General features: G+C 39.3%; 1 protein-coding gene across 8 annotated transcripts in view; it reads right to left on the minus strand.

Moving 5' to 3' along the window:
- camta1a (calmodulin binding transcription activator 1a) overlaps positions 1 to 18883 on the minus strand; it is a 256185-nt gene that overhangs the window by 228458 nt on the left and 8844 nt on the right. For all 8 annotated transcript variants that reach the window (XM_047600161.1, XM_047600193.1, XM_047600168.1 and 5 more), the window contains one exon: positions 15162 to 15265. In XM_047600161.1, the coding sequence (XP_047456117.1) occupies positions 15162 to 15265 (104 nt within the window). The remainder of the gene's footprint in view (positions 1 to 15161; positions 15266 to 18883) is intronic.

The following is an 18883-nucleotide window of genomic DNA, read 5'->3' on the forward strand; positions in this document are numbered from 1 at the left end:
AACATTATGACCACCTTCCTAATATTGTGTAGGTCTCCCTCGTGACTCCCTTTTGGTGTGTGTGCCTGCATAAGGCTGTATCCTGCTAGGAGTGTCATTGCTATGGGGTGGAGGGGCCTGGTCTGGTCTGGTCTAGGTGGGTGGTACATGTCTAAGTAACATTAGAGGCACAAATGCCTGGTCCAAAAAATTCCCAGTAGAACAATGAATTGTCACAAGGTGGTCAGTGTTATTTACTTCTCCTGTTAGTGATTTTAATGTTGTGGCTGATTGGTGTATATTGGTTTATATGAGAATTACAGCAATAGTTTGGCTGTATTCCAGTCTTTGCAAACAACCTCATTGTCTACTCTGGGGGTACAGAGCTGTCGCTGTGCAAGAAGTGGGGTACACCTTGGACAGGCCGCCAGTTTATCGCAGGGCTAACACAGAGAGACGGACAATTCACCATTCACACTCACACCTATAGCCAATTTAGAATCACCAGTGAACCTAACAAGCATGTCTTTGGACGGTGGGAAGAAGCCGGAGTGGCCGGAGAGTGCAAACATCCTAATTCCTTTAAATGAAAGCGAGTTTTCTCTCTCAACAACAGTGGCTTAAGTTGTTGTGTTGATTCAGGTGATGTCCTGAGGCTCTGCTACAACAGTTAACAACTGTGCAAGACAAACATAAATGTACAGTAAATTGTAAGACATACTGTCTTGCATGAGGGTTTTGTTGTCTTCAAGTAAAGTGGAATATATTGTGCCTTTCTAAGAGTTTTCCTCTGAGATAAGAAAGACCAGTCAGAAGGCAGGAGATGAAAGGTTGGATTCTGAGGACAAGCTAGTTTTAGACTTCCACCTGCAACTGTGCAGATGTTTTATTAGCTCTAATGTCTGTAGGGACAGAGTCAAACCACAAACATGCCCAGTTGCTGACCTTGCAGTTGACCTTTTCAAGAAAACAGCTCGTGGGTGTGCATGCAGTTTTTGTATTTTCAGTGTAGAACGGAGATATGAAAAGTTACACTCCACTTCCTCTGCTTGAGAGAGTTAAAGTTCTGCTTCCTTTTTTTCTTCGCTCTATGTGGAATACATCAATCTGACTTGACGTCCCAAACTTGTTCCGGCCGCCACCAACTAAGTAGAGTCTAAGCTCAAAAGCTAAATTATTTAGCTAACAAGTCCAGTTGATAAATGTGTGAAGTTCAGGTCAATACATTACAGGGATGTGTGGACGAAACCTTTGGTAGGATTTATTATGCACTGGGAGAGATAAAGGCCATTGATTGTCTCAACCAAGGTCACAATAAGGTCTCTTTCGCCACTGAAAGGGTCTATTTCATGTGGCAACTAACAACTTTATGCCATCTTTTGGTGACGCCATGCAATAAGGTTAATCCAATCTCTAGGAAGATACTAAGGACTGGCTTACATCTGCCAAGGATACAGAGGGATAATGGGCTGTATTTGTATGAAGGGATATCTAACTTTTACATTATTCATGGGGCTGTGGAAAATGCAATGGCAGTGCTAATATAATATTGACCTAACCCCAACACTACATGAATGGCAATAGAGGCGCAGCTTAATACACACATCTACACACACTGTGGGAAGTCTTACTGGAACATATCTCTTCCTCTTATGATCAATTCACATACTACACACGATACTCAGAAACTCAATACAGTAGATGGTCTTCGCAAAGGTCAACGGAGTGAGTGGACAAAGAGAGAAACAGAGTTGTGTCCACAAACAAACACCCTTTATCATCAGACATCAGAGCCAGGCGATAAAATTGTTTTCGGTCAACAAATACTCAGGAGGGAGTTCTCTCTCTTTATTTGCTGTACGGTGTGGGCAGACAAGAATAGATGGAAATAAAACTGTGCTTGATTGGATTAATGGTTTACCAACCTACATTTAATGAAGATGTGTGTGGGGCTGACTTTATAGGAAAGCACAGTCATTTCTCAAAGACAGCAGGAGCAAAACAGCAAAGCACAGACTTAAAACACAACCTAATTTGTATTTAAAGATTTTGTCTTGAGTCTGGAGATACGTACCAAGCATCAGAAAAACTCAAACGAAAATAAACGTCAATCTTTCCTCGGCAAACCAACGCAAGAAACCCTTTCCCTGGACAGGTCCAGTTTGTGGTAAAAATGTGTTCCACTAAAATATTGATGCTCTGAAAATATAGCACGCAAGTAAAAATGACCACAAGCTGTACAGCCATCTTTCCACCCAAATTTCTTTGTGTCTAAATCTTACTCGCAATTACATACATACATATATTCTGCGTATGAGACAGGAGTTTTCAAGTGTCGCTTTACCTACTAAGTTTCCAATTAGTATATTTTGTTCTGGTGTGTTACGCATCATTGGCTGAGTACAATATAACCCAAGAGTCACTGCATAAAATACAAAAAAAGCATGCACGATTGAGAAAGTGCACGTCATAGGGGAAACACGCCCGGCTGAAGCATTCATGCCTCCAGTCCAGGAGAGATTTCTAAGCATTTTCATTGTTAGATACCATCAAAGCACTTTCTCTCCTTTCTACTTATAGTATATAAACATGACTTTGAAAAATACCCTGCAGTGGGAGAACAGCAGAGCCACTGTGGGTCCATGTTGCCTCATCAACAGAGATTTCAAAAGGCAGTGCAGAATTTCAATGGTGCTTCAAGGTTCTGTTAAAGGACAGGCTAGGGGAGTGGAAGAAAGGGGAGGGGAGGAGGACGGGTTATTATGGACTCTAGCAATACACTGTGTTGACACTTCAACCTTTTGGGCTGAAGCTGGAGAGCAAACGCTGCTGTCTTTCACTAAAAATCTAACCAGCCTGTAAAAAGGGGTCAATCGGAAATCCAGAATGATGCCGAAGCTGTTCTGATCTGAAAACCGTATCCAAAAGCAGATGCACCACATTCAGTAATTCCACAGAAAACGCTACAATGTAAAGAGAAAGTATGAAGAGGCCTTTCAAACGACTGTCACTGGTCAGAGAAAGTACTAAAAGCCAGAGCTTATGAGAATCAGAGTGCTGTGTTAGACACATTGCCTATCTGTAATGTACATTCACTCAGTTTAAGGTTCAGTGCTTTACAAGCTCTGACGTATAAGGGATTAAACAAGCTGCATATCTTGAGGTACAGTACTGGAAATATTTTTGGAAGTTTTATGTCATGTTTTTTTAACTTTGTTTCTCCTCCTCTCTTTGTAGCAAAAGTACCGACAGAAACCACATACTGCAATTTGTACTATGTAGAACCAGCTCCCAAGTAACTCACAATCAGCCCCACTGCAGCAACTCCATAAACTTGGCTTGCCAGACATACTGTTCGAATAAGCGGCACAGATCACTCACAGAAGACAGGGGAAAATGCTCTAGAACAGAATATAAACAAAGTGGAGAGCGGAGTAATAAAATAAATGCTTTCTGTCAGTCATCATTTCAGTGTCCACTTTAAAATTTAGCCTAATTCATTGTCCCTGTAAAATGTCATTGTTCTATTGGATATACAGTCTGATTATTTTAGAAATAACCTTTTTTTTGCAGAATATGACTGACTCAAACTTTTTGACATTCAGGTGACTGGAGCAGTACAGATCAAGAGCACAAAGTCATTCCTACTCTCTCTATATATATATTTGACTTCAAAAAGAAAGGATCATTGGAAAATAACTGAATAAATGATCTATCACAAATGGTAAAAGATAACCCCACTGAGGGCTTTCTTATTCTGAAACTTTATCCATGCAAAAAAGGGTTTTAAGAAGCTGCTCAGTCCTGGATCTGGGACCTGTGGGATTGATCATTATGTCCTTGTCAGCTTTATTTTTCAAATTTAGACAGCTTTATTGATGTGTAAACATCTCGGAGAGAAGAGCGACTTCACATACTGCCCAGATGAACAAAAGGGCTCAAGGACTTCCAACCAAAAGGACGTCTGAATCCTGACGGACCAGGATCCTACAAGCTGCCTGAATGAACAGCTTTGATAAGATGAATGAGCTTATGGGGAATAACCTTTGATACTACGAGTCACTAAAAAAACAATATATATATACATGCAGCATACATTAACATAAGATATACTCTATCTATATATATATTTATTTGTTGACCTGCATGTGTAAATATATAAACATAGTTTTAATGTATTGAGTCGAACCTTTTGAAGTTACTCACCATTCCTTTCAAATGGAACAAGCAGGCGATTGAGCATAAGCAGCTAAGTATCCACAGTCATGTCAGCCTGCAGAATGTTCAGGTTCCTTGTTTACAAAACAGTAGGACAGCTAAAAATAAACATTAAGATGGACAATGTGTGGCTCCATTAAACACAGGTCTGCAGAAAACTAGGAGGAACTGCAAACATAAGCTTAACAGCCTCTTTGTTTGGGCAAATGATTATTAAAAATGTTAAATGATGGATAAGTATTAAAAAAAAAGTGCATTTTAAAATCACCCCCGCTGCTTAAAAACAAGGTCAGTGATAGCACTAGTTCTAGTTCCCTGCCTTTGACAATGAAAGAGGGTTTAATCAGATGAAGGCCTAATGTAGCAGGGCTATAGAGGCACAGCCATGCCTGGAGCTGTCCATCAGATAGAAAAGGGCATGATGGGCTGGGATCCAAACAGGCCCACAGAGAATCCCAGCCTGCTGTTGTTGCTGGCTTCTCATTCTCAAGGACCTTTAGAGATCAAAGACCAACACACAACAAGAGAGACGGAGATAGAGGGAGATGGACCAAAGAAAGAGAGTGGGGTAAGCAGGAAGGATGCCATGAATCAGAAGAACCCATGTGGCCTGCTACTGATTACCCAAACGCTAGGCCTCCTACTGAGTCCAAGGAACAGTCAAAGGGATTTCCTGGGGAACGTCTGTGAAACATCCACTCTGAGTCAGGGCAGCCTCCTCCATCCGGTGACAAAATGAAGCGTCTTCCGCCCTCAGCTCCACGAACATGTTATATTTTGTAGTGTGGAAACGATGTGTTCCTTTGATACGCTAAAAAAAGATCCTCTTTCCTCTGAGGAATAGCTGAAGTAGCCTCTCTCGATGCTTTCACTCTCTCCACAAAAATAAAAAGATACATGGTGTGCTTCTGCCGGCTACCGCTGTTGTTTAACCTTGGCGAATTACAAAATGGGACAAGCAGCAGAGCCGAACAAATACTGGGCTACACGAAGCGTTACGAAACAACTTCGAACATCTAAAAATGGACAACAAAAATAAAACTTAAAGGGCCGCCCACCCAAATTTGAGCCCCACCAAAGCTCAGTCCAGAAATAGAACAATTTTACTGGAGATTCCTATAAGGACGTGGTGTTTGTCCATCAGAACGATTTAATGCGGTGTGCTTAAAATGTATCCAAACTATCAGTAGCTACAGGGAAAGGATCACATATGCATATTAATAATAATAATTTAAAAAAAAAACCTGATACAAATACCATCGATATAAGATATATAATTAGCTATTATTAACACAAGTTAGATTGCGAAACATTTACACGTTACGAAGAGGTGAGAGAATTTGGCTGTAAAATTACAAAAGAGACTTTTGAAAGTCTGGTTAAAAGCTCAGCATTGTCTAATAATTACCCTCAATTCAGGAAGGAGTGTTTGATTTGAATTGTGTTTCACTGAAAGTGTTTTTTTTTAACTTAATGTGACCTAAGCTGCATTTAAAAAAGTATCTCCTGCGGTGTATGCCATTCAAATCTCCACCAGTCTCAGTCTTGTGTTATTTTTTTGCATATACTTATGGTTTCCTTTTTAATGAGATGTCTGAACAGAATACAGCTGAAATACAAGGTAGATAAAACAGAGCAGGAAGACGGATAAAAGTGTTAACCCTAGTGTTCTGTTGGGGGTCGTGGAGACGCAAGGTGAAAATAGCACTCTTAAGATTTTATTTGCAGGCTTGATATTCCATAACTTTTATTATTCTATGAGAACTGCTTATATATCCGATTTTATAACTGTTGCAGACTGTTTGGGGACGTCAGTATTCAAGATAACATGCACATTATTGTCACTGAACTAGCAAACAAGATGAAATTTTCCCTCATATGGCATCAAAACTATATTTTGTCGTAATGTCTGTGTTCTGTCACTTTCATTAACGCACAAGTTTGTGGCAAACAGAATGGTTTGATCACAATGAGAGGGAGACGTGTTTGAAGGAGAAATAATTATTGTTATTAAAACTAAATTTAGGTCTATGGCACTCACACAATGGGAACAAGACACACGGGTTATGCAACTGCCTGGAAACAGAATGTAAAAACATTAGCATGTGGCTAAAAGCATTGAACATTTAAACAGAAAACGTTGCTTGGTTAACCATTATCCTCACAAATTATGTAGAAGATCTAGAGATGTACACAGGACACACAGTGTGCGTGTGTGTGTGTGTGTGATACCGGGTAGATTTACACACGTGCGTGAACTTAAATGTACAATGTCAATGTTTACAAACACATGCTAGAATTATAGGTTGCACTTTAATCACAGTAAGAGCCTCTTTTGGAGCAAAGCAGCTTGTTTTCTGCACAGGCAGCACTAAGTGTGAAAAGATGCCTGATTGATAAGGAGGTACGACGCGCAGGGGTGCAGAAAAATTTACCATTACAAAAGAAACTGGAAGAGGAATCAAAGTCATCTGTTATTTTAAAATGAATGTGGAAATACATGCCTCTAGTTAAGTTTTATGAGTCGGTCAGGGGATATAATGTAAGTACAGCTCAAGTGTAACACACAACCACTGTCAGATTTTATGCTCATGGTAAAGCACTTGTTTAATTGTTCGAATTGCTGCTGCCTTACAATCTGGAGTAACATCTAAAAACTCGTGTCTTTCTCTTTTTGCACGTTAATACAATAACGCCAGCCTGTAAAACTTGATTGCCCAGACAGAGATCCCAATGCATTAAGTTCACTGAACATTATAATACTTTATCTGAAGCAATATATATAATTCAGAATAGAGCCATTTTACAGCTTACCAGTTGCAGTAGCAGCCTTGTTGTATGTAGCAATCTCCTGACACACTTCTGACAGGATGTTAAACCACTTTTTTTTGTATTCCACAGGGTACAAATGGCAAGAATAAAGCTGACATTAATGTTGTTTGCAGCCTCTTTACATGCATCTTACTTGTCAACTCTCGTCAACGTCTCACTAAAACATCCCTTTCATTATATGTTGTCTCTGATGTACCTCCTCTGTGAGCAGCAGATTTTTCCTTCAAGCTACAGTTCAGTCTTTTTTTTTTTTTTTTGTTTCTGCTCTGGCCAATTTGTCATATTTTCCCTCAGTTTAAATTGTTAGGGGCCCCCCGTTGTTAATTTCACATCATTTAATTGCCGCTGGAGATATAAAAAAAAAAAAAAAAAAAAAAAAAATCTTGGCAATTATATTGTTTTTATACAATCTATTTTTTTTCTCTGAATATGATGAGAAATGTAGTAATTTATTTAAAGAATAAACAACGTACCCCTAAATAATTAGAGCTTCCAAGTCCTAAAGAGAAGACAGGATAATTTCTTTGGTCTAGAAAGTTTATATAAATTAATTCCACTGAATCACCACCCTAATCAACTACCTTAATTAATGGAACACACAGCAGAGTCAGTCTTATTGCACAGTACAAGAAAATGTAATGGGCAACCTCTACGCCCATAGACATGAATAACCCCATGGTCACCCGTGGAAAATACACAGTCTTATATTTGATATAAAGATCAGTTCGTAGTCATGCACTTAAAAAGTCCAAGATTAGATACTTGTATTACAGAGAGGACCAGGATAGTGACTATGATAACACTCCTGCCATTCAATCCCTATTGTGGCTGGCAGGTAGATATTCACTCATGTGTACATCTAATGCATGTGGAACAATATAACAGTTTATTGGAGCGCAGATGTGCACATCAAATGCAGAACTCATTTTCCTTTATCTAGTAAATAAAGTTAAACTCCATTACAAAACGGTCCGTACTGAAAAAAGCCTGACCCAGCAATTCAGAGGTAGAAATCTTTTCGTCTACGATACCTGAATAGCTTCGCAGCTCAGTGAATACATGAGGGAAAAGGGAAAGAGACAGAAGATAAGAGTAAAGAAGGAAACCAGAGGAAGAGAAAGATGGGAAGAAATCGAAGACACAAGCTGGGTTCAATTTAGAGGCTTCCCACAGGAGGTGGAGTGACCTGTATCTGCTACAATAGAGGTCACACAATTTTGAGTGGATACCCCCGTCTTTAGAGGGTACGGAGGACCCCTGCCTTGATGTGCACATCCAGAGGAAAAAGCAAAGGGTCTCTATAGCATGTAGGACCCCCTGAATGACCTGACTGGTGGGTTCCTATTACAACTGCCTCACTACACCGTAGCCTCGCAATTGACACTTCACAGTACGCTACAACACTAGCAATCAGTAAAGCTATCAAGCTCACAGGAAGTTACTATGAAGTCAGCCATCCAAAGAAACTCTTCCAATTCCCTATCTTCCTGTCTTCTACGTTCTCCAGCCAAATGTGATGAAAAAAGTGCCAAGAAATGCATTATTTAGTAAGCTGTAATTGAGTGGAAACTACAGCAGATGAAAGTATATGATCACACTACGCAAACACAACACACAGACATAAATTAGGCTCTGTGTTCCTATTATAAACACTTTGAAAAGAAATAGTGAAAAGTTGACACACTGCAACACTGTGGCTGAATAACTGTGCTCCCCGAGCAGCCCGAATAAATTGTGCAGGCATTTTGCCATCTAAACCTCAACTGAGTAGTTCAGTGAAGAGCTGATATAAATAAAACCTGAACCTTGGCTTAAAAAGATTCTCGCAGATTCTCACCTGCACCCAATGACATGTTGTTTTCAGTGCTGAAAAAAACATTGCATCAAAACCAGAAATTCTGAAAAGAAAAACAACAAACAAACAGATAGATGGACAAACATGACCTTTAATTTCCAATGATTGCCCCTGAGAAGCTAATGAACATTTCAGCAAACATTTGCAATTGGTGGGAGTCACTTTAATTACTCTCCACAAAGAAAGCCGTGCATAGCAAGGAGCTCAAATGGAGATAAACATTTAATTAAGCATGACCTTGTGTTCGATAAGGAATGTCCATACAAAAATACACTGACAGTTCAGATTTGGCAGGGTAATGACAGAAATGTATCAGAATTGGCAATGAAGCGTCAGATACCTGGTAATTTGACCGAAGTAGCCTGCTCTCTCTAATACGCGCTCCTTTAATCCATGGGAGAAAGCTTTTATCCACCCAGTGTTTTAATGAGGTCAGGATATTCTAAAGGGGATGCTCCAGCTTTTGCACTACAACTTTCACGCAAAATTGTTCGGCTCGCACCGCACTCAATACAAAACTTCATTTATTTTGTTTGTAAAGGTTGAGCCGCTGTTGAATAGTGCTAAAAATAAATGTGTGAAGTCTGTCTATTTAATAGCATAATTACAAAGCACAAGTAGGTGCGCAAGGTTTCCCAATGTGCTTTGTAGTGGAGGCACCCAACCTCACCTGAAATGAAAACTACATCTACTGATACTGCTCTGTTTTCATGAAATATAATATTAATATTAATTGTCATGTTCAGTGAGAAATGTGATAGTTTAAACCGTCATCGGGTAACTACACTGATCACAGACCACAAGAGCTGTTTGGTTCAGCTCATCACTCCATGTTGACTTGGCAATAAATAAAGTTTGCAGCAACAGCAGAGTGCAGCAATCCCAGCCTGTGTTTTCTGGAAGAAACACTGCAAGTTGGAATTATCAAAGGAAATAGACACATAGTATATTCCTGAACCATTCGACCATTTGAGACTGACCGTGTAACAGAACTGAATAATAAACATAAGGAACTGCAAGTTCAGTTGACCAGACTGCACAAATGTAGCCAAACCTGAAGTTTAAAATGAATGTACACTGTCGCACTGAAAACAAGGGAACTGAAATTAGAAAGCTAGGAATGGCCCTTTCGCCAGGTATGTTATCATATATGAGATGCAGAGCAAATGCTGTGTTATCCTTTCATATTTTAAATTAAAATATTTTTGTTGAAAGACACAGAAAAAAAAGACATTACTGCTTTCAATGAACAGATGAATTCATAAAGAATGATTCATTTCCCCTCTATAATGGCATTCAAGTGTGTTGTTGTGTAAAATCTTAACAGCGGGATCCAAGCTATCACAGTGGCATGGAGGGGGTTAACACAAATTATGTTTTAGTCAGAGATAAGAAGTGAATGATTACACCGCGCTGCATCCAATTGTGCCTGTCATTACTGCACCTATCTTTTAGCGTTGCTGAGAGTCTATCCAATATTCCCATCAATTTCATTTGTTGTGGGGTGTTTTGATCACTGCTTCCCTGCCTCTTATATCCACTGCCCAGTGGGTCCACTAAGTGTTTCTTCTGGTCTTCCCGCTCTGTCCTGAGCGGCTGCATATTGCATGTAGGCGCCATGCTGTGCTGCTGCTGCTGGCAGCGGCGTGAGGCACGGAGGATTATTCCTGACGACAGGGGCATTAAATGTGTAGCAGGCCGGTGGAGGCCTGAGCTGATGCTCTCTTGTCTGTTTTGGTTCAGCACCAGTTCAGAAGCAGTCCCTTCTAAGCTGAGTGGGAGCTCACAGTACTCAGAGCGTTGTGCCGTTCATTAAAGGCTGAGGGTGTCACACCAGCTTAGGCCCAGTGTCCTTCCTCAACCAAGGCTTCATGCAGTACTCCCCTGCCTCTGCTTTTTAACACTGAGTGACTAGGAATACAGTCACTTCTCCACAAATGTTCTGTTTGTCAATGCTTTATAATATCATGCTGGAGCCAATTGTTAAAAGCCTGGAAGGTTTATATCTAGAAGGAGGCTCCCACTGTTGTGGCAAAGAAAATATTACTCATTCATGTCCTCAGGACTCCAGTAGTATGTCATAAATGCAGTCATCCACACTCTATGCCTATAAAAACTGTTACAGAAGTACATACTAAGCGTAAAAGTCAAACTGTGCAGCAAAAGAGTCTAACCAAAACCAAATCACCCCCTTTCTTTGCCGCGTAGTTTCCCAACAGTTGACACACTTGTTTAGAATAATACAGTAATACAGAAACCTGAATCCGATCTCTAATGTCATTCAAAGAAAGAAAGTCCGTCTTGAAAATTGCAATTCTCCAGCACATCTCTAGTCCTGCAACCTTCACACCAGCATAACCAAACATCGGGCTGACTGTGTTTGATCTTGAAAGGGATATAAGCCTAAAGCCTTTCCTGTGTGAGATGTCCTTCTTTAAAAAAGATTCTAATCTCAACCGAAATGTCTAGCAAAATAGAGGTCATCGTGCCAGAGCACCGAGCAGACAAAAGCAGTTGGCTGCAGCCCTGAGAGGAATTCTGTGAAGATTTGTTCCTATGTGTCTCACCTGAGAGGCAATGGTGACATCAATGGCTGAAAGAGCGGTTACACAAACAAGGTAAATATAGACTCCCTGGAACTATTTCTGTTTTCTTCCGCACCTCATTCACTACAAAGAGTGCTATCATCTTGTCTCATTTTGAAAGAGAAATCACAGAAATGTCACTGATTATTGGAACAGAAAAAGGAATGTTATTTCTTATTTTGTATTCCTATCAATGAAGCCATGTTTTTTTTTCTTAAACACAGCCAAGTACTTCTCTCCCATTGATAATTTGAAGACTGATAGCATATCCGTACCTTGCTCTCTACTCGTGATTCACTGATGAGTGTACCATTCAACCTTTTAAACTCCCATCCTCTCCCTTGAATTTTGATTCGATTGGTTTATCTAATTTTCCAGCAAATGCTTGAAATGTATTCCTGCACACCTTCTTCTCTCGAAGCTACACAAGGGAATCACGAGAATGATAGAAATGAATAGCTCTGCATTAGCTTCACCCCACCTCACCAGCAAAACCACAGCCCCCATGCACTTTGCTTCCAGATTAAACCTCCAAGTAGCAAGTGGAGCAGATACCACTATCATTTGCACCAAAAATAAAACTGTGTGCGCTTCTTTATAAATAAAACACAAGCGGAATTATTCTACATTTAGACTAGAAGTAAATAATACACAGCCGTAGTAATACACTGGCAGCAAAGAGAAACAGTTCTATGAATATTTCTATATACAGTAAGTGTAACTTTCAAGTGGACAGAACAGAAAAAACTAAAAGAACTACATACTGGACACTTAGGTGTGAATGTGCATTAATCAGTTTACAACCTGTAAACAATGGAAAGATCAATGTTGAAGCCACAACAAGCTTATTATGAGCTGTGGATAATAATAATTAATATTAGATATTATTTTTAAAAAAAACAGACGTGGAAACAAACTTCCTACTGAATAATTGTTATTGTTCTGTTACAAAATGTAGCACAACTCTATATTCTGCAGGTTATTTTCTTCATTAATTGCTTAGTCTATAAACTTCAGGGGGAAAAAAATGCTCATTGCAAATTTGAAAAGTGTATTGTTCTGCCCAACCAATTATTTATTGGTTGGGCAAATTAAATCATAAAAGAAGAAAAATCTGATACCAGGGGATTTTTTTCTGAAAAAATGAATCAATAATTAGCCCTCAATTGAATGCTGCCAGCGTATTAAGAAACCACAGAACAAAGTTAAATGATGCTGTGTATCTGCTAAACACTGCTTGTTCCCTATCTGAAAGCTCACCATCATGTTCAAAGCTGGAATTAACCACACTGTACGGCCTAAAATAGAGTTAGAATATAATCACTAAAATGAACATTAGCAGCCAACCTACTCTGATTCCTTGAACATAAAAAGTGGGAAATTAGTGCATTAAGCATGCCAGGCTAGTGCCAGAAATATGCACAGAATTGATGAGGTGTCACTTTCACTAAGAGTCACACAATTGCACCGACAAGAGCCTCTCTGATCCCTCCCTTCCTGCCTGTCTGCCGCCGATTAGGCACAAACACTCTGATTTGTATGGTCTGCACAAAAAAAAAAAAAAAAAAAGAAGGAAAAAAATGTCCTTGATTTTAGCAAAGGTCGCCTTGCTCTGTTCAGCCCTGGAAAACAATATTGGCATGCATATAGTACCACAACATCAAGACAAAACAAGTCCTTTTTTTGCTCATTTTATATCGGCTAAACAGCCACAGAAGAATCTTCAGTCCAATAACGTAACATGGTCCTTTTCCTCAAATATGCCTGTTATGATTTAATTTGGTAATAAATGACAAGACATGCTAACAACTGTGGCCGACAGCATTCCCCAGCAAATGCTTAGACTTACATTTTGAGATCAATTTCACAGCCATGTTAATTAATTTAGACTGCTTGCAGCACAATGCAGGTCAAACAGGGCAAACAAGTTACAACATCAGCCAATTAGAAACACAAGCGTTATACTTTTTTTCATAACTAGAGCAGAGCTAGTAAGCAAAGATATGACAGACAGAGACAGATGATGACTGCAAATGATGTGCAGCAGAAGAAACAACGTATAATCCATACACATAATCGTAGCACTGTATTTTTCCTTACTGGTGTACAAACCTTCACCACAGACAGGTTAGTGCTCTCAGTTATGGTCTAAAATACACAAAATCAACATAAGACAACATCTAACTCCACCTCACTGCCAGATTGTCTTTTTGAATATCCTGTTTCTTTGAGACGAGCCTGTCTGGTGCCTTATCATCTGGTTGTTTTTCAGTCAATTAACTTTCATCATTGCAGATGACTGTATTTATATGGTCACAATTTGTTAATCTAAAGCATGGATGGTTGATTTTTGCATATTGGTTTTAAGATTTGTCATGGAGCGTATTTAGGTCTAATTACAAGCCGTTATTCTCAGAAAGGAAGAACCGGTTCTTCATCTATCAATAGTGGAAATGAAGTCGGTAAATTCATCAGCCTATCCCCCGAGAATGAGAACGGGCTGACAAATGGGTTCAGAGGCAAATGAAGCAACACAAGTCCCCACGATGGAAGCACAGTATAACACGTTTAAGACTTGTGTCTGCTCTAGTCTATGCTTTAAACACGTTCAAGAGCGCACAGATACAGCTGCTGTGACAATAATGGACCTAATAAACTGAACATTACACACGTAAATTCTTATTCTTGCATTTTGGGATGTATTTCAAAATATAGTCACTTGGCCTAGGCACATGATATGATATGATATGATGTGGAAATTCTGTAAAAACACATTTGTGTTAAACTGAATTAATGGTTGTGCTAAAAGAATGATTGGAAATGTGTTACCTTTAGGTGAAGAAACAGAAAACAAAGGTCATATTCCTTTAAAAAGGAAACAGTTGTTTGATGAAAAAAGCAGAATAATTTGTCGTCCTTCTCTGATGTGATGCAAACATGAAATGCAAGACACCTTGGGCTTCCACGCTTGCCAATGCTAAACACTATTTGTTTACACCGGGAGCTCAAACATAATGCTCGCTAAATGCAGGAGGAGTAAAGTTTTGCGAATAACACTCAATGTGCAATTGACATTAACCTTCGATTTATGCCAAACAATGGCTCCCTCGTAGAGTGAGCACCCCCAAATCTATAACATAAACACAAAACATAATTGTCTCAGTTTAAAAGTGAGGAGAGGGGGAGATGATGCTCTGCTTATTTTGTGGTTTATTCTTATTTTCTACCACAGACCATTCTGTATCACAGTGAAAGGTCAGGCTATCCGAGCTGAGCAAGGATAGCAATGAATTATCTATGTTAGGGAAAGCTAAGAAAAAAAAAAAAAACATTGGAGGAAGCTGTGGGTCAATATAAGACAATCAATTCTAAAATCACTTCTAAACTGATTGCAAAAGGGTTACGCTCAGAAATGTATCTGAATGTGCACTTTAAACGTGATAAATAATAAATACAAAATATAATGAGAAATATGAAAACTAATAAACCCCTGCGTGTACTTGAAACAGTCATGATGAATCTTGCAATAGCTGTAATTTGAGGCGGGAACACAAGAGCTCGATGTAGTGAAGCGAGTTCACAAGACTTGAAATCTGTCCGAAAACGTGCCTGGGAGAACAGCATGTCTTATGTGGATGGGTATCTTTGTAGAGAGATGGATTTAGCAGAACGGGTAGGAGCAGTGTCCTTACCTCATTAGTGTTCCACCGGTGTCTCTCCTTTGGCAGCGAGGTGCATTTTGGTAGACATTCAAGCAGCTTCTTGGGCAGGTATATTTTCAAATGTCCATGTTCATCTGAAACAAGAGTAAGACAGAAAAAGAGAATATTTACCACAGGCATCATACCTTATTGACACACTCATTCTCCCCTGTATCAGTCTATCAGTCTCTGTGCAGCAAAAAATGCTGACTGCAGAATAACTATCCCCAGCTGAATTAGGAAATTAATTTAATAACAGAGTGTTGCATACATTTTACTTTGTGGTCGACGAAATTATTTTACTGTGAAATGCATTCTATCGGGGGAGTTCACCAGGAATTTTTCACTGTCAACTTGTAAAGGCTGTGTCTATTCATTATTTAGACACAATAAACACCCTTGAGTGATTTTATAGTGTATGGAGATTTAGTAAGGGAATCTGTGTGCCGCACAAAAGAATGCGGCATATTATTCAGGGAAATAATTAAAATCACCAGGCTCAATGCTTACATCATAATGCACGTACGTATGTATCTATAATTTACATCACTTCTAAAGAATAATAAAACCGTCATTTTTAAAGACACCCTCTTGCATGGATGCATCGAAATGTTTATTTCGTCCCATTGCTTTCTTCTAGTTCAAATATGCAGATGGAACAAATTATATTTGTTTAGCAGGAAAAAACAATGTTGAATTCTAATCTCGGGGTGTTTCTTTAATCAGTACGTGAGATATGGGCAATTACCTCTATAACATACATATAACATAATGACTTTCTCCGGGAAGCAAGGAAACAGGTTAAACATAAAATGTACTGACTGTCAATCATTGTTAGATGACATTTTAAAAGTTGGAGACAATGCTGCAGTGCAAGTATGAAAATATCAGGTGGTATTATGTGTGGAAAAGGATAGTTGTTCTTTGAGAAGTGTGGATTGACACTTGTGTCAGGAAACATTATGGCAACAAGAAAGAAAAATCAAATACAAGTTTTTCTTGTTTCTGTAGCTGGAAGGCAAGTTTGTATTACTCTCCCACCATTCACACAAACAGTGAACCTCTAATCTTTTTTATACTACTATAACCACACTTCTAACGTATTTAGAGACTGTAATTCTGCAAATCTTGGATGTGGAGTAAGTTAATCCAGGTAATGTTCCAGCATGTGGAAACGAATCTATTATTCAGATTTAATGTGTGCAAATTGAATGTAAATAAATTCACTAAAGGTAAATGTAAAATGCTGCATTTATCTGTAATGCAATATTGCTTGGAAATAAATTACACCAAGAAAACAAATACCAGAAAGCGAGCTGCATTTTTCTTTCACATTTATATAACTGTAGTTTAGGGGAAAGCAAAGAGAGACACAGAAAAAAAAAGAAAAAAAGCCTGAATATGAGTGCTGACTATGGATCCCTGGGGTAGCTGATACCAGTAGTTGACTGTAGAAAAAGAAAGAAAAAGTTCAACCAAAGCAAAATACCACTATAAAGCCAATACAAATAATCCAGTAGTGCACTTCATTATGAGGGTATACCAAGAGTGTCTGAAGCTTTCTTCCAGCATTTCACAGAGTAGCACAGTACTATTGCCCACAAACCTCCATATGGAAAATTCAACAGAGCTGCTCCATAGAGACGCTGCTGGCTTGAAGCCTCTGAATGTAATGTGTCAGGTGGAACGTCATCGCTCCCAAAGGAACGCAAGAGTAGATGTGTAGTATCTGCTATATCTGTCTGTACCTATAATTTTACATGTACACTCCTTTTTATATGAGCTGCACAGGTATCTGTAATCATTTGCTTCGCCCAATTAAGAACCACATTCAGCATCTGCTCCAGAGCGGCTTTGTAAAAGCCGGAAAACATGCCGCAAGCGAATAATCAGAGGTAGCAAATAAACAAAGGTAGCCATTGTTATGTGTACATTGCTATACATCAGCAACTGAAAACTTGAGCATAAGAGAAACATTCTAACAAAACTGCACTTCTTGGGTCAGCACAAGGTTTTGGCCATCTCCAATCCTCTGACATGTCCTCTGAAGATTTTCTCTTTTGGACTGACAGACAGCAGTAGCAGCAGATACATATGGTAAGTCTGTCTCTACACAGATTATTCAGGATTTAATGCTACCCTCCGGCACCCCTTCCTATGACACCGTCAACACCAGTCTCAAGTATGTTGAGGATTTTCTCACCGAGAAAGTTGCGATAGAAATCCACTGAAGGGGGATACGTCTGCTCAGTCTGCCAGCAGGCTAAAATACTTGGGATGAGAACAGCAAATCTTGACGAATAAAATCTCCCACTTGGTTTTAAGCCTTCAATAACCTTAAAATTACACTGGCCATCGCACAACATGTTTTTGTGGGAAGTACTTTTAGCTCTGCTGCCACAGACGCCTGAATTATGCAAAGTACATCTCGGTTCAGTATGCTGTGCACAAAAGAGGTGACACAACTGCAACTGCACTTTATTTTTAAATGCCAGTCTTGTATTTGTCAGCTAACAACAAAGAAACCTATGTAAATCTTGCAGCACTAACAAGGTGTTACCAGGGTTACTCCTTGATTTCTTAACCTTACATGTATGGTTCTGAAATTAAAGAGTGGAGATTAGATTAAGTTAAAGACACACTGTGATGTCGGAGTGTCATAAGAGCCAAGGTCTATTTTATACTGCAAATCGTGACATTACTATACGATACTAATTTTGTAAAAACAATGAAACATGCAATGAAGTCTGAATTGTTTCTCCAGAGCACAGAATCTGATAATGAAAAAAAGTAAATGTGTGTGTAAAGTGCTGACTTTCAGTATTTGATAGTCTGTGCAAAGCTCCTGACTGGCCAAGTCAGTCAGCTGACCTCAATCCAACTGAGCATGTGTTTCACTTGCTGAAGACCAGACTGAAGGCAAAAAAAAATCCCCAAACAAGCAAGGAATGAGTATGGCTGCAGTACAGGCCTGGCAGTGTCGACAGGGAACATGCCAAGTATCTGTTGATGTCTATGGAGCATGGATTTCAGACAGTCATTGATGGCTAAGGATTTGTAAGCAGATATTTTACAGTATATATCAACTTAAGATATCTGAATTTTAACAGCGCACTTAGGCCATCACTTTATATTATTCAAATTGAGCTAGATATCTGCATGCAATGCACATGGCACTCGTGTTGCATTTATTTGACATGAATGTATTTCTGGCTAACTACCATCATGTTTGAAGCAGTGCGTTGTGCTTTCTGCTGTTAAATAAACCATGTTTTTTAGATGTGGCATTTCTTCAGATGTTTAGAGCTGGCCTTCTCTAATCTGGGAGTCCTTGTCTAACTTGAAAGGGGCCTTGTTTTTACACAAGAACGTTTCTAACAGGGCTCTCAAAGCACACAACAATGAATTCGACATAGCGGAGGTTTCCTTTCTACAGCACTGCTCATAACTCTAAACTGTTTTGTTCTTTCAGCTGCTATTCATCCGCACTAATAATATCTGAGCTGCGGTATGTCTTTGGTTCCTTCCACGGGGCATTTCCACCGATGTGAACGAGGAACCGTGAGCGTTCCAACAAAGTATTGCTTACTAATTAAAGATCTGGCCGCTGTGGAATAGAAATCCACGTATACCGTAGTCTGTGCATCAGCTGTAAACAGCTCCGAGGGGAATCGCTTGGATTCCAAATTTGGAATAAGTTTACAGAATATCGT

Source organism: Mugil cephalus, chromosome 1, assembly GCF_022458985.1.
Source record: "Mugil cephalus isolate CIBA_MC_2020 chromosome 1, CIBA_Mcephalus_1.1, whole genome shotgun sequence".
NCBI classification, from domain to species: Eukaryota; Metazoa; Chordata; class Actinopteri; order Mugiliformes; family Mugilidae; genus Mugil; species Mugil cephalus.